Raw genomic sequence first — 26193 nt, 5'->3', positions numbered from 1 at the left:
GGGCAAAAACCGCAGGACATTTTGGGTTTGTCAAATCTTTGCATTTGTTGAGGTGTCAATTTTGGTGGCCAGGCATGAGAGCTGATGTGGACCTTTTCGTGCGCAGTTGCCCCACCTGCGCAATTTCTAAAAGACTTATGGGGGAAACCCCAGGACTCCTTAAGCCTTTGGAAGTCCCGTCCATTCCCTGGGAAGTCTTTGCCATGGACTTTATTACGGATCTTCCCCCCAGCCGAGGGAAGACGGTATTGTGGGTGGTGACGGACTTGTTTTCTAAGCAAGTGCATTTTGTTCCTTGTTCAGGCTTACCGACGGCCCAAAAGCTGGAACGTGTTTGTTACACACGTGATGAAATATCACTAGTTCCCACGCAAAATAATATTCGACAGGGGCCCACAGTTCGTGGCTAAGTTCTGGAAGGCGTTTTTAGAGCTCATGGGGGTGGAACAAGGTTTGTCTTCGGCACACCATCCTCAGATGGATGGACAGACGGAACGTGTTAATTCTGTGTTGGAATGCTATTTATCACCAGGATGATTGGGTGGATCTACTGCCTTTTGCTGAATATGCTTACAATAATGCTCCTCATTTGTCTACCGGGTATAGTCCCTTCCAAGTGGTGTACGCAAGGACTTTGGACCCTTTGGAAACATTGATATGCTCCAGGAGGAGGGGATCAAAGGAGAAGTGGGTGATTGGGTGCAGGTCGCTCAAAACACGTGGCTTCAAAAAAATCTGGAGCGAGCTAAACGCAAATACAAGGAACATGCAGACAAACATCATTCCCAGGGAAGGAACTTTAAGGTGGGGGACCAGGTCTATTTGTCCACCAAACATCTTCGGACCCTGCGGCCATGTAAGAAGCTCAGTGACAAATATGTGGGCCCCTATCCCATCACAAGAGTGATCAGTGAAGTGGCTGTAGAACTAGCACTTCCCAAAGCTCTCAGAGGGGTGCACCCAGTGTTTCATATCAGTCTTCTCAAACCCTACGTAGCGGCCCCCAAATTCCACCCAGAACCTAAGCCCGAGGTACCAACAGTGGTGGGCGGGGAGGTGCATCTGGAAGTGTCAAAAATCCTTGATTCCAAGCTAAATAAAAGGGAAGTTGTTCTATTTAATATGGTGGAAGCATTTAGGGCTGGCTTATGATGAGTGGGTGGCAGCCCCTCATGTCGCAGCTCCTCGTCTGGTTCGGCAGTTTCATGAGGAGTACCCCCAGAAGCCTCATCCTGCCATGGACCTGGGAGGGGGGTCTTAAGGGGGGCAGAATGTCAGAGTCCTGACTGGAATCCTACCTGGTTTTGTTCAAGTGTCAAGTGTCATGCCAGGGGTCATGCTTATTTCTGTTCAAGTGTATCTATTCGTTATGCTGTTCAGCCTGCCAGGAGTCCAGGCAGGCTCTTGACATGAGTTAGGCCAATTCCTGTGCAAGCGGTATTCTTTCGTTTTGTTCTCTGAACGGGTCAAACTGCCCCACTCCTCCCCACTCCTTCTGCTCTGGCCTTGAGCTTCTAGTAGGCACCCTCGGTATTATGGCTTACTCCCTCCCTCCTTCCTGCTAGGCTTCGTTATCACCTAATTCCCAGGAAGCTTGCTGCTGCACCTGGGATGACTCTGTGCTTAAAGTTATGCTTTGTAGTTTGGTTCGCCATTAGCAGCTTTGAACTCGTGGATTGCTCATGCTATGTTCCTACGTGCTCCTCAATAAACGTTTACCTGCTTCTGATTTACCTGTCTGAGTAAGTGACTTATTGGGATTGCCGAGGGTAGCTGAAGAACCTCACACTACCCTCTGAAAAGATCTGCACATAACAATAACAACAAGAAGGGAGGGAGGGAGGGAGGGAGGGAGGGAAGGAAGGAAGAGAGAGAGAGAGAGAGACAGAGACAGAGACAGAGAAAAAGAGTTGGTTTGTATACCCTGCTTTTCTCTACTTTAAGGAGTCTCAGAGGGGCTTACAATCACCTTCCCTTCCTCTTCCCACAACAAGCACCTTGTGAGGTAGGTGGGGCTGAGAAAATTCTGAGAGAACCGTGACAAGGTCACCCAGCAGACTTCATGTGCAGGAGTGGGGAATTGAACCTGGTTCTCCAGATTATTGTCTACCACTCTTAACTACTATGCCACGCTGGCTCTCTCATTGCAGCCAGGATAGGACAGGACTCAAAGGAAAGCAAGAATGCTTGGAAGTTAAAGAAGTAAAGATGGTTGCGACAAATTTGTTTCTTCTCCAGGATGGGTCCGGTGCTCTCTTTCTTCTTTCAGAGAGAGGCCAGCAGGTCCATGACCCACACTTGGGATGAAGGAGGGCAGGTGTGGCAGCCACAGGCCACGACCTCAGGCAGAAACCAATAGAAAGAAAAAGACCAATAGGGATAATGACCGACAGGGAAAATGACCGATCCTGCTGCTGCTCCAGATCAGATCCCAAAGAGAACTCCTCTGTGGTGTGATGCTCTGAGTGAACCTCACGTGTTTCCAACACAGCCAAACATATGAAGGCAAGAATCTACTACACTTGCACAGATGGCTTTGCAAAGGCTTTAATGCATGCATAACCAAGACAGCTCCAGTATCAGAGATGCCAGCTGTACCTGCCTGCCATCCGTGCCCTTAGCTAGCTACAGCCTTGATGCCCAGGGCCGTTTCTCTGACCCATTCTGGTGGCCCTTCCCTTATTCTGCTGCCCAAAGAAGCCATTTGGGTAGCTCAATTGGAAAATCAAGCTCTGTATCTTTGGTTAATAAAAGAACAAGCTGCTCTGATCCTTAACTAATTGTTCTAAAACAGATTGTCATTCTTCCAGCAGGAACATGGATTTGCTTTGTAAGCAATTGAAGCACTACATTTGCATCAGATTTATGAACACACGCACAAAAAGAGAGGTTGCTTTCAACAGGCAATAAGAATAGGTTGCTTGCCTGTAACGTGTTTCTAGATTGGTTATCTCTGCACTCACACTAATGTGCAACTTGCCTGCTCCAGGTTACTATGCTAATGAATTATAAGCTTGCATTAAAGGGGATCAATATCAGGTGAAATGGCTGTAGAACTGGAAACTGCGACGCGGGCTGATATCGAAACAACAGTCCTATTACAACTCAGGATGAAACATTAATAGCGGATGCAAGCGACATAACAGCAAAGTAGCGTGGACGTTCCATCTCTGAAATTTGAATCTGAGGGCCAAGCTGAAGATTATCGTTTTAAAAGAGTTGGGTCCATTCTGTTTGACCCTGGGTTGCTAGGGAACCTTACATTAAATTCCCCAGACAGAATTAACAAAAAGGGATGAAGGTAACTATGACAGAGTGCCAGCCAAAGATCTTTTAATGCGCCACACACCCACACACTATTGTGATGGACAATGTTCTTAGGCTCATTTGGTAGTCTTTTCAAACGATACCCCTCATATTTGAACAGGGGTGTGATTTGGCTCTAGTTAAATTTAGATGGCGCCACTGTTCACGATTACTCCCCTCCCACTGAAACTTTGCTAATCTCCGCTGCCAGCTGCTCAAATGTTTACATTTGAAGGGCCTTCTCTGTTTGTACTGAAACAGTCTCTGTTCAGTATCTCATCGGTGCAGATGCCAGACTGAAGTCAAGAAAGGGTTTGCTGCTGGAAACTCCTGATTAATAGTCTTCAATGTGTTTTTAACCCCACCCCCATTGGTCAAATCTATTTTCATTAGATTTTTAATAACATTACTTCAGTCTTAAGGCCTGCTCCTGGCTGCATTTGTAGAGTTGTAGATCAAACATGAATCATACTCTATTGGAGCTGGAGTTTAATTACAACAGAGTAAATCTTTAGCAAGCTCAGAGTCAAATCCTAAATCTTGTGTCGAACTGTGCAATGCTTATATATGAATTACAAATCAGATTATTATCAAAAGTCCTATCTGTTTCTAAAGCAGTTTATCTTATGAGGGTGAACATAAGAACATAAGAAAAGCCATGCTGGATCAGACCAAGGTCCATCAAGTCCAGCAGTCTGTTCACACAGTGGCCAACCAGGTTCTTCTAGGAAGCCCACAAGCAAGGTGACTGCAGCAGCATTCTCCTGCCTGTGTTTCAAAGCACCTAATATAACAGGCCTGCTCCTCTGATCCTGGAGAGAATAGGTATGCATCATGACTAGTATTCATTTTGACTAGTAGCCATGGATAGCCCTATCCTCCATGAACACTCCCCTCTTAAAGCCTTCCAAGTTGGTAGCCATCACCACATCCTGGGGCAGGGAGTTCCACAATTTAACAATTGTGGGGGGCAACTCTTTGGAAAACATAAGTGTCATTTTAGCAAGCAATTGCATAGTTCTTTCAATCCCACCTACAAGGATTTAAGAAAAGGCAACATGACATGGTTCTAGAAATACAAAATACAGGCTGGTATGTAGGCAGGTGAGGGAGGTGATTGGAGCAAGTCTGTAGAAATAAACCACCTGCTGCTTATACAGTACATCAGCACGCACAGCACTGAGCATAAGCAAATGAGAAGTCACTTGCAGTCTAAACTTGGGCATTAGTACATGTTACAAAGGCCTCAGGCTGTGTCCAGGTCTTACACAAGGACTTTCAATCCAACATGCATTATGAGTTCCCCACTGGAAATTCAGTTCCCAGGTATGCAGGGGCCTGAATTAGATTGGGACTGTGGTGCACCGGGAGAGGGTGCTTAAGCCTTCTGCATTTTTCTGATCTGAAATGGCCCCAGGGGGTACTATTTGCCTCACTGGGGAAATCTACATGTACATATGAACACCCCCCAATGGGGTAAATGGTGCCTTCACAGGACCACTTCAGGAAAAAGGCACGCGGGACGGAGGGAGGAATAAGAGCCTCTCCCGACGGGCCCAATTTAATTCAGGCCCCTGCACAAATGGAAAATTCACAACAAAGTCTTTGTGGCCAATTCAGACCTGACACGTGACTCGATGACTTTATAATACACAGTTAAGCCTCTTCAGCTGAGGTTACTGTGTGTGTGTGTGTGTGTGCTGTGTGTGCGCATGTGCATACACATGCTCACATGTGCTCATGTACTAAAGCAGGGGTGGGGAACGTCAGGCCCTGGGGCCGTATAAGGCCAGCAAAATCATTTGATTTGGCCCTTCGTGGGTCCTGGCAGATCTCTAGCTCAGAAGGATCTAAGACTGGTGATCCGCCTCCTCCCGCAGACAGGAATAGCCTCTATTCAAGGTGGATGTGAGTTTGCTTTGCTGAGAAAAGGAACCTTTTCCCCCCTTGCAGAAGAGTCATTAGCTATGGAACTGCTAAGACCACCCAAGAAACTGTGTTAACCCTTTCCCACCCGGGCCGTGGAGAAACATATTCCCTCTGTACTACAAGAGGGATGGGGGCGGAAGTGGCGACAATGGAGGGGTTAAAGGGGGCAGGGCCAGAATGCGCAGGGGGGAGTTCTTAGCCAGTGTGTCCTCATTTCATCCCTATGGGTGGAGGTAGCAGGAGCCTGCTGTAGAATCCAGCCCCGACCATGCGGAGCAGGAGCAACTCTGGCGTGCGGCTGGACGGCTACACCCTGCTGGTGCAACAGACCATTCTGTGCCACCAGGTGGGCAAGTGCACCACCGATTGGATGCCTTCCTCACCCGCATCTGGGGCAGCTGCCTGCTTGGGGCTTGGCCGGCTAATTTTTAAGTTGATGTATGGCCCGCAAATGATGTTATAAATATACAAATGGCCCTTGGTGGAAAAAAGGTTCCCCACCCCTGTACTAAAGAAAGCAATGGAGGGACAGAGGGAAGAATAATAATAAGAAGAAGAAGTTGGTTTTTATATGCCGACCTTCTCTGCCACTTAAGGGAGAATCAAACCGGCTTACAATCACCTTCCCTTCCCCTCCCCACAACAGACACCCTGTGAAGTAGGTGAGGCTGAGAGAGAATGACTTGCCCAAGGTCACCCAGCTGGCTTCGTGTGTAGGAGTGGGGAAACAAATCCAGTTCACCAGATTAGCCTCTGCCGCTCATGTGGAGGAGTGGGGAATCAAGAAATTCTATATTCAGCAAGTTATGAATTCTCAGACTAACTAGTTCCAAGCTCTCCAAACCTACATGCTGGTTCTTCTCATCCACCAGAACACATTCATAATCCGCAGCTGTTCCCCGCACCACACCTCTGTACCTTCTATATCCAACAGTATCTATTCATTCTTGCATCCTCCATTCCAGATATCTATGTCCCTCTCTTCTGTGAATATCTAAACTGTCCAGCTGAAGTTAGCAGAATGGCAATTTAAAATTTTTAAACACATGATACTTTTTTAATACTGTTAATTGGTCTGGCAATAATCTTTAGTATGATGACATAGCAGTCCTGAACAGAGTTACACTTCTTTGAGCCCATTAATTTCGGTGGAGCATTTTTCAATACACAGTACAGTATGCAATACTAGCCATCAAGACTGATAGGGTTTTTCCTCCCCTTGCTAATTTCTATTGATGCAAAATAATTAGCAGTGGCAGCAAAGGATTTTGGTTCTCATTCACCCAACAAAATTTCTAATGATATAGAACTGCAGGCATAGGTCATTTTTTCACGGAGGTTTGGCATGGTGTTGCCTTTGTTTTGCCCCGTGGCAAATTTTTGATTTTCATGAACGCTTCGAGTGCAGAAAAACCACGTCAACTCCGCGTCTTCTCAAACCTACGTTGGTCCGTTCTTTGTGGTTGCTACGCGTTTTTTTTCCTGCTCCGTGAAAAACGTTCCTGGGTTCGGACCAATTGTCCCCGCTCATGTCGGCTAATTTCTCCTCCCCTGTGAACGGCGATTGGCTGGGAGAGTTTCAAGCCCGGGGGACAGCCTCCCTCCAAGGCAGGACAGATCTCCCTCCTGCAAATCCAAGCCAAAACTCCCGTCACCCTTCTGAAGAGGGGCAGCCAGTCTGCTCTGGGTCTCCCTCCTGCCGGTGCGACCCTGTGTGTGTGTGTTGGGGGGGGGCATCCTGAGAGCGGCAAATCCAAGCCAAAACTCCCGTCACCCTTCTGAAGAGGGGCAGCCAGTTTGCTCTGGGTCTCCCTTCTCTATCTGGATGGAAGTTCCTGGCAATGGATGGCTGGAGCTCTACTGGGGGGAAGGGGAGGAACGGGAAGCATGGTAAATAGAAAAGTCATATAAGGAAACTGGAGGGACTGGTGCTTTTTTTTGGCTGGGGCTGTCCCCACAGAGGTGAACTGCACTGGGTAATCCGCTGGGCGGAGTTGGGGGCGAGCATAAACCATGAGCTTTTCAGAAGGGGACAGACCAAACCGTTGTAGAATACTGCTTGCTTTGTTCCCATGAAAAACTAAAACTACTTCTGGATTGATGGGGATATGAAAACATGAATTTAAATCACGCCCATGAAAAATAAATTTAAATCTTTTTTTTTTTTTTTTTGCTCTGCGGCAAGAGGACATCAAAATCTTCCGTGAAAAGTGGGCCATAGAGAATATGATTAAAAGTGACCCTGATAAATTTAGACACCAATTTACCACAATAAATTCTACAGGAATACACGGAAGGCAGGTAAACTGGATTAAATATGTGTGTCTACAGTTAGCCTCTAGTAGCACTGAGAAGGATCAATAAGAGCTTATGAATCAGCCATTCTGGTGAGAGACACAGGCAGCCCATTCCTAGGTGGGGGGGGAGGTATTTTGATGGCGGCCAGGAGCAGCCCATCTACGCTTCCTCCTCAGAGGCTTCCTGGTTGCCGCAGAGGTAAAAAAAGGGATTAAAAAAAAACAGAAGAAAAAGACGCCCCATTGAGGACAGTATGGGGCTTTTAAAAGCTCTGTTTAATGAATATTAGAGCCAGTAGAGAAAGAAACTGGTTAAGAAATGAATTCCTTGAGCACCACTGACATAACTAAGCAATGACAGTGACTTCATGCATATGCATTTTTATGTCACACAAAGAACATATTCCAATGTGATATGATAAATAAGCTTTGTACTTCCACTGAGTATTTCCAAGAGACACTATAATAAAATCATGGCTAGGTACTACAGTGAATTTTTTGGGTGCCATAGTGACCTGGCACCTGGGATTTGTTCAGTCCTGCCTTAAATTATAGCCATTCCCTCCTTGTGATCTATTTACAGATCTTTACACCTTTATATCCTTCTATTCTTCCTTCAGTTTTGATTGTCCCCACCCCCACTGCTTTTCAATGCAAATAAGCAGCACGTTCAAGGATCGATAAATGTGGTTCAGGACTTGATATATTCTCCTTATTTCTCATTTATAGAATAGACTCTTAAAATAATCACAACTCATTTTAGACTTCATTGGTAGGAATCTCACATAACATGTGCATTGGTTTGTCTTGTGCAGATAGCGACATCAAGAGGCAACTTTCAGTTATCTTCCTGGTTTCCTTTCCACCAAGGATGGCCAAGGTCTGTTTTCTAAGTTCTTACGGGCCATGTTATTCTTTAAAGGTTAGTCCAATTATGGGGAGAACTGGGTTTCCTCATACAGAGACAGGCTCTAAAATGACATTGGCCCAACTAATAATGAAGCTCAAGGCTATGCATTCTCCAGGACTTAATAGAGATCTGAGATTCCTGTCTCATTACCAGTGCTGATTTCTCCATGCCTACTACCCCTCTGAATATCACCCCTAATCCAATCATGCCTGCTAATCTCATTTGCTTGCTTTTTACATTTACACTGCCATTGTGTGTCTAATTCACTCTTCTCTACTTTATGATAGATGGACTCACATTCTAGCTGTATCTGAAGAAGTGAGCTGTGGCTCACGATAGCTCATACCCTGCCAGAAATTTTGTTAGTCTTTAAGGTGCTATTGGACTCTTTCTCTTTTCTATTGGCGCTATTGTAGCAGAAAGGGCTTCTTTGCTGGTCTGGTCTGCTGCTGGGACTTTGCTGAGGTTCTTACAATACTTTTTTTACAATATTTTTTAAAAACCTTCCAGTGACCTAGAACAGGGGTCCCCAACATGGTGCCCATGGGCATCACAGTGCCTGCCAACATTATTCCTGGTGCCCACCAAGTGTTGTTAGAAAATGGGTGGGGCCAGATGTGGCTTTTGCCCAGCAAGGCTCCTGACTGGCCATTATTTGATTAGCTGTGCAGATTTTTAAAAACATTACTTTGGCAGCAGCTGTTACCACGGCACAAGGATCTTCACTGCGTGACTGAAGGTAAGCGGGGGGAAACCATTCTGTGGCTGGCTCCACCTCCTGCAGCAGCCATTTTATGACAGCCATTTTGTGGCTGCACCCACCATGCTGTGCCAGAATTCCAAAGGTGCCTGCATGCTCAGAAAGGCTGAGGACCCTTGATCGAGAATGTTCCCATTCTTAATTAGTCAAATGAATGCTTCGACCAACTTTCCCCTCCTAGCTTTCAACACAGAGCATTGGGCCGTCATATTTTTTCTTATGCTTCTGTTACTTGATAACTGTGTGAAATAATTTGAGACTGTTTGTCACTGAATGTACTGTATACAGCTTAATATATTTTTCTTATATCAAGATTTTTATTCACAGTTGCCTCACATGTACTCCTTTTTCCAGTTACTTGAGAATAATGAATACAGTTTTCTCCCCATTTGTTTGCTGGTTTTAATTACAGACAGATATATATTACAGAATTTAATTCTATTATTAACAGAACTGAATTCTATTAAGACACATATGTAATCTCTGCCACAAAGAACCTTCTTGCAGGCAAGCCACTAGAACCTAAAGCTTTTTAAATGACATTACCGCCACCTAGAGACCCTATTAATACTTACATCCAGGCTTTGTTGACTTGCTGTAGTTGATTTTAAAGGCTCTTCGCTGGCATAATCCACATCCATCCTCACCAAGGACTCTTCTGCCTGGAACACAAATAAGCATCCTACGTAACCACACCCAAAAAACAACAACACCACATTCCATACCAGCTATGAACAACTGTGATGGACCAGACCAACAAAACATTGTGTGGGTGGGAAAGCAAACCAGAGACAACGACCACTTGTTCGGTATTTTTGAGGAAAGCTACCATAACAGAGTTCATACCACAGGACTATTCAGGGAAGATTACAGAAGAACCCAGTGGGGGTGGGGGTGAGAGAACAGTGCCGAAAATAATGTTAAGACTTCTCTTTAAAAATTATTTGAACACATGGTCACATGAAGTTGCCTTATACCAAGTTGCCTTCAAAATCAGTACTGTCTACTCAGACCGGCAACGGCTCTCCAGGGACTCAGGCAAAGGTCTTTCACATCACCTGCTTGCCTAATCCCTTTAACTGGAGATGCCAGGGATTGAACCTGAGACCTTCTGCATGCCAAGGAGATGCTCTACAAAGTGAGCCACAGCCCCTCCCCTATTTATTTATCCCCTATTTATTTATTTATTTATTTATTTTGAATGATGAATTTTTAGAGTGTCTGACTAGGATCTGGGAGACCCAGGTTCAAATCCCCACCAGTTTGGAATCCCCACTCTGCCATTGAAGCTTACTGGGTGACCTCAGGCCAGTCACACACTCACAACCTAACCTACCTCCCAGGGTTGCTGTTGTGAAGGTAAAATGAAGGAAAGGAGAACAATGTATGCTACTTTGGGTATCCATTGCAGAGGAAGACTGTGGTTACTCTGAATGTTGGTTTTTGAAGCGCGGTAAAGGAAAGTGCCTTCAAGTAACAGCTGACTTATGGTGAGTCGACCCCACAGGGTTTTCAACGCAAGAGACATTCGGAGGTGGTTTGCCATTGCCTGCCTCCGTGGGGACTGAGAGAGTTCTGAAATAACTGTGACTGGCCCAAGGTCACCCAGCAGACTTCATGTGGAGGAATGGGGAATCAAACCCAGTTCTCCAGATTAGAGTCCGCACTCTTAACCACTATACCACACTGGATCTCTTTTCAAGTGTATCACTGGATAAATAAAGTTTCCTTCCTCCAATAAAGAGGAACCATTGGATTCAACTCAACACAGAGAAGGTTTCAAGAAGTGATATTTTTTGTATGGACAAAACTGTTGAGAGGAGAAGACGTCTACATTCATGATGTCTAATTTGTCACGTACTTCTGCATGGAAGGGCTTGTCCACGCCCAAACAGGTCTGAAAGGTGGTTGACAGCTGCCACGTCTTTACCTGGTGCATCAAAATTTAAGTGTTCGGGAAAAGCCCATGGCTGAGAGCTATTTCATAATGCACAACATCTTCCCACACAAAGAAAAGATCAAGATAACCTTTGCCCAGAGTCACGTACAGCTATTCAGAGGCAGCACAGGAACAGCTGCTGCTTGAATGTACTATTTGTGAGGAAAAAACACTTCACTTTCCACTTCCAAAGATGCACAAGCCTAACCAAACAGAAGCTAATATGAAAACAGGAGAACAGCCCTACTGGACCAGATAAAAGGTCCATCTAATCCAGCATTTCAACAGCCAAGCAGCCAGATACTGCCAGGAAACTCACATGCAAGGCATGAAACCAACATCCCTCCCCTGCAAATTCTCCTTATCCTGAACAAATGAAGCTGACTTATACTGAACAGACCATTGATCCATCAAGGTAAGTACTGTCCATTCAGACTGGCAGTGGCTCTCTAGGGTCTCGGGTAGAGAGGTCTTTCTGCTATATGAGAGTGTTTAACTGGAGATGCTGGGGATTGAACCTGGGACCTTCTGAAAGCCAAGCAGGCACTCTACCACTGAGCCACAGCTCCATCTCATACACCTGTAACTTGAAGTGTTCTGCCTCTGAGATTTTCACATACAGGTTTTATACATGACTCTGGGCAAGGAAGTACTGTGAGCTTTCCCCCCTGTAAATGGGTGAAATCTGTACTGAGAAAATATGATCCATGAACATCATAGCCCTCAATTACTGCCACTGGTTGAATCAACTGGGCTTTTCTTGAATCTCTTTTATCTTAAAGTCCCTCTACATTCAACCATACACACGAGGATCTGTGTCCTTTACATAACTGGGTGAGAAGTGTTTGTTTCCTTGCTATTGCCGTTAGAGCTACAAGTCTAGCCACACAATATTTTTTTTCAAGAAACAGTCAGATTAGTGCTCGGTCTCCCAGTCTGTGGGAGAAAGGAAGTGACGTAATATTTATCTACCCAAAACTCTTATGGGGACATCCAGAAAAATTGGGATGGCACGCTCAGGGATTCTGGACTTCAAAAAAAAAACAAAAAAAAACGTAGCAACCCCCAATTAATATCTTGAAAAACAGAGACAAGACAGCAGTAATCTATCCCCTGCCTCATTACATACTCATTGGGTACTGTGTGTGTGTGTGACATCAAGTCACAGCTGACTTATGGCGACCCCGTAGGGTTTTCAAGGCAAGAGACATTGGGAGGTGTTTTGCCATTGCCTGCCTCTGCATGGGCTGAGAGAGTTCGGAGCGAACTGTGACTAGCCCAAGGTCACACAGCAGGCTTCATGTGGAAGAGTGGGGAATCGAACCTGGTTCTCCAGATTAGACTCCGCCACTCTTAACTACTACACCATGCTGGCTCTCCATCAGGTACTGCTATTATGTATTAATGAAAATAAATGGGCAAATGACATAAGGGAAGAACAACAAATGTCTTCTGGCCATAAATTATTACGACTGATGCTGCTCCCTATGAGCCTGGAAGGTGGATGCATCCAGCTGCAACAAATGTATATTACATGTTCCTTAAAAAAACAGAGACCTGTATAGCCATAACAGACAAACACAAACTGAAACAATTTTTAAAAGGAACAAACACATTTTACCTTACTGTTTCTTTTATTAGTTTTGAAAAATCCCAGAAATCTTTTCTTTTCTTTTTCCACTGGGTCAGAGCTAGTTGAATTTCTTGTCTCTGTAATACAAATAATACTTCATCAGTACTCCTATCACACACAGCATCAATTAAAGGGTGAAAAAATCTACCATTAACTTTGAGGATGGAAATCAGCGGCTGGTAACATATGGCTGAACACACACAAATGAATTCTAAGCTCTGGTGCTGCAGTATGAATTGCTCACAAAAGGGAGAGGTCAAGTGTCATTTTTTTCCAAGTTAGTGATTTGGATCCAACCCTACTAACCTTTCTTTTAGCCCAATTTTAAAAAAGTAGATTCAAAAGCATTTAAGCTTAAAACCATTACCCCCATTTCACTGTATCCTGGCATTACTGAAGAAATAAATTTTATTTTTTGGAGTATATAAAGTGTGAAATATATTCCTATCAATTATAGTATTTGCAATTTGTGGATTCATGACTCACGATTTCACTTATTCACAGTCTGATCACATGGTGCAGCATCCAGTCTCTTTTAAATTTCACAGGAAATTTTGTTGTGTTGCTACTAGAAGGTACTGGAACCCTGCCTCCCAGGATACATATATTTTGCCATTTGAGGTGATCCAGGGAACAGATTTCCTGCAAATGGCAAGTGTCTTCTGTATTTCTCCTTCATATTATATAATTAACAGTGAGGCCAGAGACCATACTGCACTGCTGCAATTCCTCTAAAGCATCTAGAAGAAAGTTTTCTACTTTAGTACAGAGTCACACATTAAGGAAACACACTGTAGGCTAAACTACACACTGCAAGGAGGGGATTTGGGAACAGAGAAAAGGTAGAGGAAGTAATCACACAAGGGACTCATCCCTTCATGGGGGAGTCACCTGGGGGGAGGGAAGGCTGGTTCACTGCCAAAGCTGCTGCTGGAGGCCCCACAATCAGCTAAGGGCAACAAGATGCCACTAGGATTCACCTTGCAACAAGCATGGCATCTTCTTCTTGCCACCTCCCAGACTTGCGCCACACCTGCCTAGACGTACACAGCAAGCTCACACATTTGTTGAATGTTGACTGGCAATTATCCGAAGCATGACCCCACGTGCCCAGGGATAGAATCTACTGCATCAGCAGCAGCACAAAAGAAGGGTGCAGTAATCCAAACACATCTCAACAGCCAACAGGGAATGTATTGCCTGTTTTCTGTGACTAGGGGCACTTTCAATCCACTTTCAATGTACTTTGAAGCTGGATTTTACTGTGTGAACTGGCAAAATCCACTTGCAAATGGTCGTTGAAATGTACTGAAAGTGAATTGAAAGTGCATTATTTGGCAAGTGGGAAAGTGCCCTATATGCACTGAAGTATGTGGTTAGCTACCATGCATATTTCAGTTCATAGATGCTAACATACACACATCTTTCTAAAGAACAAAACTGAGAAAAAGCTCTGTGTCATCATCTATAATGTGAAGACACACTAAGGTGATCTATTGGCTTACAGCAGAAGCCTAAATGCATTAGTCATCAAAGCCATGCAAAAGAAAATGTTAGAAGGGAAATAATTTCTCTCTAAGCTTCATTGTACAGTACCTCTACAGTTCAGAGAAGGTTCAGATTGAGCTTTTGATGGCAGGACTGGAAAAGAGGAAATGAAAAGGACAAAATAAAAGAGAGAAAGAATATTAGAGATGCTCTCAATTTTTGCATCTGAGTGTCACAGGGTTGGGACCAAGAGCTCCCATTTGCTCCTCTGAAGACAAATCCTGAGGCCCACAATCTCTACAGCTCCAGGTAAAGGTGTTAGCACCTGCCCTATATATAGGAAATTTTCGCCTCTGCCCTAAACTGATGAATGGCAGTTTTAGATAAGATACTATGAGCTATGGCTGAAAAGTAAGCCCTAAAGTAGACAATACAAGCAGTTACTTATAATTACTCCCTTTTTTTAAGTGTACACCTACTACAGAATCTGAAAGATGAAACAAGGGAAGTTGCAGGACAGTAATCCCCAATGTGGTGCCCACTGGTGTTTCCTGGTGCCCACTTGTCGCATTCTCAAATATCTCTTGTACAAAGCAAAGAGCTAGTACTGGATTTCCTCCATGTTATTGGAGTAGGAAGTACTTCAAAAGAGGCATTACACTGGCACCTTGGAAACAGCTGCCTCCATCTTTGTGGCTGAGGCCTGCCCCATGAAAGCCATTTTGAGATTGTCCTACCCCGCCCCTGGCAGCCATTTTGTTGTGGCACTCACTACCTGCTCTCAAATTTCCAAAGATGCCCACAGGTTCTACAACATTGGGGACCCGTAGCATAGGCTACTTAACTCTTTCTCCTAGCTCACAGGACCACCATTGCACAGACAACAATGAGATAAAGACTGTGAAATCAATATGCCTGTTTTTATAAGCATAGCTGTCAGGCCTTTGCTGTTAGCAGGAGGAAAGGCTCTTGACATGAGTAGGCCAGTTTCTGGCTACACGTCAAGTCCTTGGTTCTCATGCCTGTTAATTCTGTGTGGTTTCGCTAGTCCTGTTTTCCACAGCTGCGCTCTAATGTTTAGTCTTCCTTCCCTGGGAATCGCTTATCTCGGGGTTGCTTAGCCACGTTTACTTTCACAGCCTGTAGTGCTTTTAAACATGTAACCTGCCCATGTTTTGCCATTACCTGCCTATGTTTCACCATTTTGGTTTCGTTAAAACCCTGCATCTTTTTCACAGGCAATTCTGGTGGCCAGGGATGAGAACGGACTTAGATTCTTTTATTCGGAGTTGCCCCAGTTGCGCTACAGCCAAAAGGGTGGTGGGGAAGCCACCCGGACTTTTGAAGCCTTTGGAAACACCTTCGACTCCCTGGGAAGTTATTGCCATGGATTTCGTCATGGATCTTCCTCCCAGCAGGGAAAAAATGGTACTATGGGTGGTCACAGACCTTTTTTCTAAACAAGTGCATTTAGTCCCTTGCACGGGACTTCCCACAGCTCAAAAATTAGATCGATTGTTTGTGTCACATGTCTTCAAATATCACTCCTTCTCGCATAAGGTGGTTTTGGATCAGAGCCCACAATTTGTGGCAAAGTTTTGGAAAGCTTTCCTTAAATTGGTAGGGGTGGAACAGGGGTTATCCAGTGCCTACCACCCCAAGACTGATGGTCAGACCGAACGTGTCAATTCAGTGCTAGAATGTTATTTGTGTTGCTATGTAAATTACCACCAGGATGATTAGGTGGATCTTTTGCCTTTTGCAGAGTATGTCTATAATAATGCCTCCCATCAGTCCACAGGTTTCAGCCCGTTCCAGGTGATATATGGTAAAGACTTCGGACCCTTTGGTAATGTGGATCTCACAGGGGAGGGGGCTGACACTGAGGTGGCCGACTGGGTGAACGTAGTACAAAACACTTGGCCCTGGTTGCAAAAGAATTTAGAGTGGGCCAAGCACAAATATAAAGCACAAGCAGACAAACACCTTTCTCCGGGGTGGAACATCAAGGTGGGGGACTAGGTATATCTGTCCACAAAAAACCTCCACTCGCTACACCAGTGTAAGAAACTCAGTGAGAAGTATGTGGGGCCTTTCCCAGTCTCACGGCTCATTAATGAAGTCACAGTGGAACTCAGCCTTCCGAAGTCCCTGAGGGGCATCCATCTAGTGTTTCATGTCAGTTTGCTAAAGAAATACATTCCCGCACCAGTATGGCACCCCGGTCCTGCTCCCGAGCTCCCGGTGTTGGGGTGGGGGAGGAACATTTAGAAGTTTCCAAGATCCTAGATTCCTGGATCCGCGGCAAGGTGCTCTACTATCTGGTTCGCTGGAAGCACTTGGGTCCGGGTCACGATGAGTGGGTGGCTGAACACCATGTAACTGTCCCCTGTCTGGTTCGCCAATTTCACGATGCATGCCCCCAGAAACCTCGCCCGATTGTTGGGAGGGGGTGCCTTAGGGGGAGCAGAATGTCAGGCCTTTGCTGTTAGCAGTAGTAAAGGCTCTTGACATGAGTGGGCCAGTTTCTGGCTACACGTCAAGTCCTTGGTTCTCATGCCTGTAAATTCTGTGTACAGTTTCGCTCGTCCTGTTTTCCACAGCTGCACTCTAATATTTAGTCTTCCTTCCCCGGGAATCGCTTATTTCGGGGTTGCTTAGCCATGTTTACTTTCACAGCCTGTAGTGCATTTAAACATGTAACCTGCCTATGTTACGCCATTACCAGCCTCACCTGCCTGTAGGCAGTCAGTCCTTTAATCTGTCTTTTTGCTCCTAATAAAGCATTACTGTTTCAGAGCAAGCCAGTGGGTAGTCCATGGAAAAAGATGTTGTTTATTCTTAATATGTACTGATGACGTCAGGCAGACCTGGGGAACTCACCCTTCTTCTTGGCTCCAGAAAAATCTAGATACCTAGTTACCCCTGCAGCATATTTCTCCCATTTGGAATGTATCAACTATAGGAAGGCCTACACTCTAGCCAGATGTCATGCTCTGCCTTCAGCTATCCTAGAAGAAAAATACAAAAAGATTCCAAGATCAGAAAGGCTATGCCCTTGCAGATCAGGAGTCATTGAAACCACCGAACATGTATTGTTCAGCTGTCCATTTTAACATGAGGCCCGTATTAAATTCATTGCTCCCCTGATCAGTGGATTCCCCGATAAGCCAGTAGAGGTCCTGACTAAGAGGCTCCTGATGGGGGAAACTCCACGCTTTTTGCTCCCAACTGCCAAATTGTGTGCCATTGCAATTAAAACTCGCAAAAATAGGATTGAATTTTTTTTAAAACCTTACTAATACTTTTAGAAATATTAGGATGTCAAGTTAATTCTTGTGATATGTTTTAATATTTTACATTTTAATATCATTAGTCTTTTATTTAATTTTGTAATTTATATTAGTTTTACAGTTCTATTAAGTCCGATAATTTTATGGATTAACTTTTGGCTGGTCAAACAGACCGTATCAATAAATACAACACAATATGTACAGATGATAAATTATGCTAATGAGAGACAGTTTCTTCTGATACTTGCACAGGAAAAAGGTGATTGTACCAAGTACAAGGGAAATGAAAAGGAGAATCCCTGTATGGCAGAGAAGATTACATGGGAAGACCTGGGGCTGGGAGTCGATAGACCTCGACTCTGCACATTTATGGCTTAGTCATAGAATTGCTTCCAGAATCTCCATAACACTGGAAAGGAATAAAAGTGTATATACCTTTCATTTCATTGTTATATGAATTCCCATGGGAACAGGCATCATAAGCATTTCCACAGGCTACTAAATTGAAGAAAACTTATCCCTAGGGCATAGGCAATACTCAGCTCTCGATCCAGAAAACACAATAATAATTGCTGTATACAAACAAACATCTACAAAGCAACTTCTTCTCACAGGTACAACTGTACCAGCCCTCTTGCTGCTTCAGTAAACTTGATAACCAAACAGGAAAGAGGCAGGGGGGAAAACAGGGTTGCGCTTACCTGTAACTGCTGTTCATCAAGGTCTTCAGTGCAGGCACACGTTGGGACTGCGCATGTGCAGACCAGCCATTGGCCTAGCAGTTTCTAGCTTAAAACTGCTAGGGGTGCAGTGCACCGGAGCCATATTGGCGTTTCTGCCATAACTGTCTCATCCCAGGTGTGGCTGTGCCCCCTTCCCTCAGTTCCCCCTGAGCCGCTGGAATCAGAGAGAGAGCTCCCAATGGGGAAGGGAGGGAATGTGTGCCTGCACTGAAGACCACGATGAACAGCAGTTACAGTTAAGTGCAGGTCTGTTTTCATCGTCAGTCTTCTGTGCAGTCCTACATTAGGATTTCCCCAAGCCAGTAGAGTTTTTCTCCCTACAGGAACAGGGAATGAAGTATGGCTTTCCCAACTTCTGCTTCTTTCCTGGCTTGCAGGTCCAGGGCACAGTGCTTCACGAATGTGTCAGCCATGGACCATGTTTCCGCTCAACAAATCTTCCTCAATGGTACACCCTGTAAGCAGGCAGCAAAGGATGTGTGCACCCTGGTAGAATGAGTGCAGTCACCCAGTGGACAAGGAAGCTGTGCTTTCTCATAACAGAGCATGACAGTTGAGACGATCCATCTAGACATTTGTGAGGAAGCCCTTTTCCCTTTATTTGGACCAGAATGGCAAATAAACAAAGACACATCCTTTCAAATTTCCTTACATCTATGCAGATAAAACAACAATGCTCGTCTCACATCTAATGCGTGGAGTGTTCTTTCAGCCTCTGATGTAGGTGCAGGGAAGAACAAAGGGAGGATAACCTCTTGGTCTGGGTGAAACCTGGAAGCTTCCTTGGGAAAGAAGCAAACAGACGGTCTCAACACCACCCACTCTGGGAACACCTTCAGAAAAGGGAGATCCCTTCTCAGGTCTGCTATCTCACTCACCCTACAGGCAAATGTAACCTGCTATCTCACTCACCCTACAGGCAAATATAAACAGACCTTCATAGACAACATACATAGGGAACATGAATCTCAAAAGGATCTCCCATGGGTTTAGCCAACACTAGGGTCAATGACCACTGTGGGACAATAGGCATCCTAGACAGGTAAGAATTAAAGAGGAGAAGGAGGAGAAGGAGAAGAAGAGTTGGTTTTTATATGCTGACTTTCTCTACCACTTAAGGAAGAATCAAACCGGCTTACAATCACCTTCACTTCCCCTCCCCACATCAGATACCCTGTGAGGTGGGTGGGGCTGAGAGAGTATGACTAGTCCAAGGCCACCCAAGCTGGCTTCATGTGTAGGAGTGGGGAAACAAGCCCAGTTCACCAGATTTACCCTCCGCTGCTCATGTGAAGGAGTGGGGAATCAAACCCAGTTCTCCAGATCAGAGTCCACTGCTCCAAACCACCGCTCTTAACCACTATACCATGCTGGCTCTCAGAGGACCTTCATAACCCCCTTTGACATCTTGTGTGAAAAACTGTGGAGGCCTCCACTCCCTCATGGTGGGCAGAAATTGCTGCCAAATGTACCTTGACCAAGGAGTAGGCTAAACCCTCCTTCTTGAGTTTTAGTAAATAATCAGAAATTAAAAGAAGCGGGGCCCTACTCAGAGCCACTTCCTTAAGAGTACCCCATTGCGAGAAACAAGCACATTTGGTGTTATATGTCTTCCTAGTGGAAGGTCTATGCACCTGGTGTAAAATCTCTTGAACGTCTGGTGCAAAGTCTATCTGGGCCCTTGAACTCTCCATACCGCAAGAGGTAAGTGATGCACTCAGGGATGAATTACTCAGCCCATGCTGATCAGGTCATGATGAAGGGGAAACAGCACATACTGACCCCTTGCCATTGTTATCAAGGTGGGAAACCATATCTACCTTGGCCAAAAACGGATGACAAGAATGTAGTTCGTTCCATCTACTTGTATCTTTCCCAATACCTTGGTGATTAGTGGAATTTGAGGAAATGTGCAAAACAGTTCACCTTGCCATACTGTCTGGAAAGTGTCCCCTAAAGATACCTAGCCCATACCTGCAAGGGAACAGAACAGAGGGACCTTGGCATTAGCCACTGTTGCAAACAAACTGACTTCTGGAACACCCTGTGTGTGTGTAAAGTGCCGTCAAGTCACAGCCGACTTATGGCGACCCCTTTTGGGGGTTTTCATGGCAAGAGACTAACAGAGGTGGTTTGCCAGTGCCTTCCTCTGCACAGCAGCCCTGGTATTCCTTGGTGGTCTCCCATCCAAATACTAACCAGGGCTGACCCTGCTTAACTTCTGAGATCTGATGAGATCAGGCTAGCCTGGGCCATCCAGGTCAGGGCCTGGAACACCCTACAGGGGGAAACATTTGCCCAGATAAACATCGTTCACCAACTACTCGTGGCAAGGGATGAATGAGAGCATCGGCTTGCACGTTCTGGGATCCCAAAATGTGAGCAGCTTGGAGAGTGGATTGGTACTTGATGGCCCATTGCCAGATGGTAAATGCCTCCTGGCACAGGAGTATGGAGTCTGTCCCACCTTGCTTGTTTAAATAATAGATTGTGGTGATGTTTTCCATCTGAACAAGTCTGGACCTACCTCGGAGCATATCTGAGAAGGAGTTTAGGGCATAACGCACAGCTCTGAGCTCTAGAATGTTAATATGCATTTTAGCTTCTATACGGGACCACACACCTTGAGTCACCGTACCCTCACAATGAGCTCCCCAACCCAGAAGGGAGGCATCTGTGGTTAATGTAATGTCACATTCCTTTACGCCAAAAGGAATGCCTTGCATTAGGTTATCGGGCTCTACCCACCAGGTCAGAGACCTCAAGGCCGGTCAAGGGATGGAAAACTTTTGATGCTGGGAATGGTAATTAGGTCTGTAGAAAGTGAGGAACCACAATTGCAAAGGGTGCATAGACAGCCTCACTAGAGGAAGGAGAGTGGTGGTAGATGCCATTAGTCCTAACAGCCTAAGTATGCTAATGGCCCTCTGAAAACGGTTACGGAGGAATGAACATGCTAGTTTCCTAATCTTAGATATCCTGTTCTTTGGGAGGAATCTCTTCCCTTCTCCAGAATCCAAAACTACCCCTATGATTTGTATGGAAGTGGAAGGACTAAGTTTAGACTTTTTCTAGTTGATGATCAGACCCAGGCTGAGACATGTTTGAAGTGTCAGGTCAAGGTGGGCATGAAGCTCCTGTTCTGATTGAGCTACTAGGAGCCGGTCATCCAAATAAGGGTAAATGGTGCAACCGTGAAGCCTTAAATGGGCCACCACAGGCACCATACATTTAGTAAATCCCCAAGGCACGGTGGCTAGCACAAAGGGGAGAACTTGATATTGGTATACCTCTACCCCATATCTAAATCTCAAGAAGTTGTGGTGAGGTTCATATATGGAAATATGAAGATATGCATCTCTGAGATCCAGCACAACAAACCATGAATTATGTGGTAATAACTGTAACACTGACACCAGGGAAGTCATGCGAAACTTTTTAACATTTAGTGAACGATTTAAACATCTCAGGTCAAGAATGGGTCTTTATCCCCAACTTTCTTGTCAACGAGAAAGAAGCATGAGTAGAAACCCAAGTATTGATCAGGTGGGTCTATTTTTTTTACTGCACCTTTGCTAAGCAGGGATTTCAGTTCCAGAGCTAACTCTGGAATGGAATTCTGAACTGTTCGGGCCGCCCAAGAACATACAGGATGGTTCACAGCTTTGTTGGGGCTTGGTTCTGATGCCTGATTGGAGGATCCAGGTTGAACTACCTCAGCCTCATCATCATCTCCTTCTAGAAGTGGGGAGGGGGTGTCTCCTAGACATCACAGTTGATGCAGATCCTGAAGGGTGATGTGACACACCTTGTGTTATTAGTGCATGTCCGGCCAATCGTGTATAATATTTAAAAACTACAAGCTGGGGACATATACAGAGGGTGATGCCAATGCTCCGATTGAAGGACAGATCCACACTGCTGAATCGGGAAGGGGTCTAATGAAGGTTCAATTTCCCCTTCAGAGAAAGAGAGGTGTGGAGACTCCAAGCGGGGTGAAGTGGTCTTGGGAGGTAGTGGCAAGACCTCTTGGACCTCAGGTGAAGGCATATGCACTGGTTCTGCCAAACGATGTTGCTTCTGTTCCAAGCTACACTTCTCCTGCTTTTTATCTTTCGGTTTCAGACATTTCGCAAACGGTTCCAAGGAACAACTTGGAACCAGGAAGCACGACTGGGTCCAATGTCGGTGTGGTTCTGCACTGATGGATATCTTCAAAGGGCGTGTCAGATCAGTGGCTGGTACAGGTGGTGGATTCGAGGATTGAAGAGCCTGCTCACACACAGCGACTTTTAACTTTGATGCCTGGTTGTTCCCTGCTTTAGGAGTGAACTTTTGCTATGCTTTTCAAGTCGAAACATTGTAGCCCTCTCCCAAACATAAGAGACAAAGATCATCTTCATCAGTTTGGGTTAGTTTTGCATTGCAACACTTGCACTTATTAAATAAACTCCTCTGGGACATTGCAGATAGTCACTAGCCCCCAAAAGTCTACTCCTTGCACAGCAGGGGAAGAGTAAAGCCACAAAAACTACACTCAGGTCATTTTTTCATGGAGGTTTGGCATGGTGTCGCCTTTGTTTTGCCCCTCTGTCAAAAAAATTTTTTTCCATGAGTTTTAGCAGAAAAACCGCGTCAACTCCACGTCTTCTCAAACCTGTGTTGGTCCGTTCTTTGTGGTTATTACGCACTTTTTTCCCCTTCGCTCCATGAAAAACATTCCTGGGTTCGGACCAATTGTCCCCGCCCATGTCGGCTAATTTCTCCTCCCCTGTGAACGCGATTGGCTGGGAGAGTTTCAAGCCCGGGGGACAGCCTCCCTCCAAGGCAGGACAGATCTCCCTCCCGCAAATCCAAGCCAAAACTCCCATCACCCTTCTGAAGAGGGGCAGCCAGTCTGCTCTGGGTCTCCCTCCTGTCGGTGCGATCCTGTGTGTGTGTGTTGGGGGGGCATCCTGAGAGCGGCAAATCAAAGCCAAAACTCCCATCACCCTTCTGAAGAGGGGCAGCCAGTCTGCTCTGGGTCTCCCACCTACCGGTGCAATCCTCTGTGTGTGTGTGTGTTGGGGGGGGGGCATCCTGAGAGCGGCAAATCCAAGCCAAAACTCCTGTCACCCTTCTGAAGAGGGGCAGCCAGTCTGCTCTGGGTCTCCCTCCTGCCGGTGCGATTTTCTGTGTGTGTGTGTGTGTGTTGGGGGGGGGCATCCTGAGAGCGGCAAATCCAAGCCAAAACTCCCGTCACCCTTCTGAAGAGGGGCAGCCAGTCTGCTCTGGGTCTCTCTCCTGCCGGTGTGATCCTGTGTGTGTGTGTTGGGGGGCATCCTGAGAGCGGCAAATCCAAGCCCAAACTCCCGTCACTCTTCTGAAGAGGGGCAGCCAGTCTGCTCTGGGTCTCTCTCCTGCTGGTGCGATCCTGTGTGTGTATGTTGGGGGGGGCATCCTTGTTGGAAAATCTGCCCTTCCTAACGGTGTCACTTGCCTACACATTAAGAGGAGGGACTGACCACAGAGAGTCAGATAGATAGACAGGACTCGGGAGGTATCTGTAGTTACACCTCACCCTCATTTCCTGTCCCCTTTGATGTTTAGAGATGTATTGTCAGGGAAACTTCCCCCTCTCTTTTTCCCTTTGCCCATCATCCAAGCAAGACCTAGAGCCGGGCGCTTCGAGCGTCCAGGCCTTCCCACCCCAAGATGGAGTGGAAGGCAGATACCCTTTTATACCTAGAGAATTAGCAAGGTAGATCAGGATAGGGGACCCTTGTTTGTCCTTTCCTATCCAATGTGTATTTCAACAATAAATGTACTTTAGTTTGATTAGAGCACACGACTGATGCTCCTTTTTATTTTCACACACGCACGCATGGGTATGCTTCTGCTGAATGCTAAGCTTGAAGCACTCTGCTAAATACAGGGATATCTCCACGACAGATATTCCAACAATCCTGAGAGCGGCAAATCCAAGCCAAAACTCCCGTCACCCTTCTGAAGAGGGGCAGCCAGTCTGCTCTGGGTCTCCCTTCTTTATCTGGATGGAAGTTCCTGGCAATGGATGGCCGGAGCTCTACGGTGGGGGGGGAATCACAATGATGACCGTCTGTCAAAGTCTGGGAAAGGGGCGTGGCCAAGTACGGGGGGGACGGGGAGCACGGTAAATAGAAAAGTTATATAAGGAAACCGGAGGGACTGGTGCTTTTTTTGGCTGGGGCTGTGTCCACAGAGGTGAACTGCACTGGGTAATCCGCTGGGCGGAGTTGGGGCGGTGTTGGGGGCAGGCATAAACCATGAGCTTTTTAGAAGGGGACAGACCAAACCGTTGTAGAATACTGCTTGCTTTGTTCACATGAAAAACCAAAACTACTTCTGGATTGACGGGGATATGAAAACATGAATTTAAATCACGCCCATAAACAATAAATTTAAATCGCTTTTTTTTTTTTGCTCCGCAGCAAGAGAGCATCAAAATCTTCCATGAAAATTGGGCCTCAAAGTATACAAAGATCAACTCACGAACCAGCGAAATAAGCGACCAATAGCGGCGAAAAAGGAACTGAGGGAAGGGGGCATAGCTGCGCCTGAGCACATGACAATTTTTGGTGGGAACGCCAGTACTGCTCCGGTGCTCTGTGCCCCTTAACAGTTTTAAGGTAGAAAAACCTCTGATGGCTGGCCTGCACATGAACAGTCCCAATGTGTGCCTACACTGAAGACTGACGATGAATAACCTTCCCCGATGGAAAAGGCCTGTTTGCTCCTCTAATTTTTTTTTTTTTTTTACTGAAAAAGGACATTCATTCTACTGCTTGAGAGGAAGAGCACATGGTGTCCAAAGAAAAGGAGATTCTAAAAAAAAACCCTAACAAATAGGAATCCAGGGCACCTTCAAGACCGACAACATTTATTCCAACATAAGCTTTTGTATGTACCTGACAAAGCAAGCTCCGCTTTATGAAAGATTATACTGGATTTTTGTTGATCTTTAAGACAATACTGGGCTCCTGTTTAATCAAGATGGACACCGTTACCCCTTTAAAAATAAAACACAAGACAGTCTTCTTCAGACTGTTAGCACTACAACGGTGTGTGGGTAAACTTGCCAGCACTCCCTTTTTAAACAAGTACTTCTGCAGATAACAGTCATCCTTGCATATATAAAAGTATATACAGGTTGAGTATCCCTTATCTGGACTGCTTGGGACCAGAAGTGGTCCATATTTCGGACCTTTCCATATATTGGAAAATTTTAGAATTTTTGCATATACTTAATGAGATATCTTGGGGATGGGACCCAAATTCATTTATGTTTTATATACACTTTATACACATAGCCTGAATGTAATTTTAAACAATATTTTTAATAATTTTGTGTACACTGAACTATCAGAAAGCAAAGGTGTAACTATCTCACCAGAATACTGTATCTGCTGTTAAACAAAAACATCAACAAACAACAAACTAACTAACAGCGGCAGGAATTTAGTCTCCACCTACGAGATATATATATATAAAAATTAGGTGAGAGGTCACATTGAAAGCAGGCAGCACAGATCTGCCTGCATGCCGGCTCAAAGGGTCCGGTTTTTGGATAAGTCTGGATATGGGATGTCCAGATAAGGGATACTCTACCTGTATATAAAACTCAGAAAATTATAAAACTCCTTTGACTACTGTGTGTGTGTATTTACTTGTCATTTACTTCAAAGGTGATGTGTGCTTACTTAGAGTACACAGCATCCTAATGAAACAGGCTGAGGTTCTTTAAGTGGTTGTCTCCACTTAAAGAGATGTTTAAGTGGAGATCTGTATGCTCATGTAGAAAATTCTGCAACATTCTGGAACTGAAGCATGGCAGATAACACCTGCCCCTTCCTCAACAATGCAGGGTGTCACATCGC

The 26193-nt window shown here is 45.3% G+C and overlaps 1 protein-coding gene across 1 annotated transcript in view; it reads right to left on the bottom strand.

The window, feature by feature from the left end:
• The window catches only part of COBL (cordon-bleu WH2 repeat protein), a 255876-nt gene that overhangs the window by 141073 nt on the left and 88610 nt on the right, over nt 1-26193 (bottom strand). Inside the window, exons 5-7 of the mRNA XM_056857870.1 lie at nt 14371-14415; nt 12763-12851; nt 9778-9864 (exon numbers count right to left, since the gene is read on the bottom strand). Coding sequence (XP_056713848.1) covers nt 9778-9864; nt 12763-12851; nt 14371-14415 — 221 coding nt within the window. The remainder of the gene's footprint in view (nt 1-9777; nt 9865-12762; nt 12852-14370; nt 14416-26193) is intronic.

This window comes from Euleptes europaea, chromosome 11 (genome assembly GCF_029931775.1).
Source record: "Euleptes europaea isolate rEulEur1 chromosome 11, rEulEur1.hap1, whole genome shotgun sequence".
Lineage (NCBI taxonomy): Eukaryota > Metazoa > Chordata > Lepidosauria > Squamata > Sphaerodactylidae > Euleptes > Euleptes europaea.
Note: the sequence above shows the minus strand (reverse complement) of the source record. Positions and strands in the feature narration are given on the sequence as shown.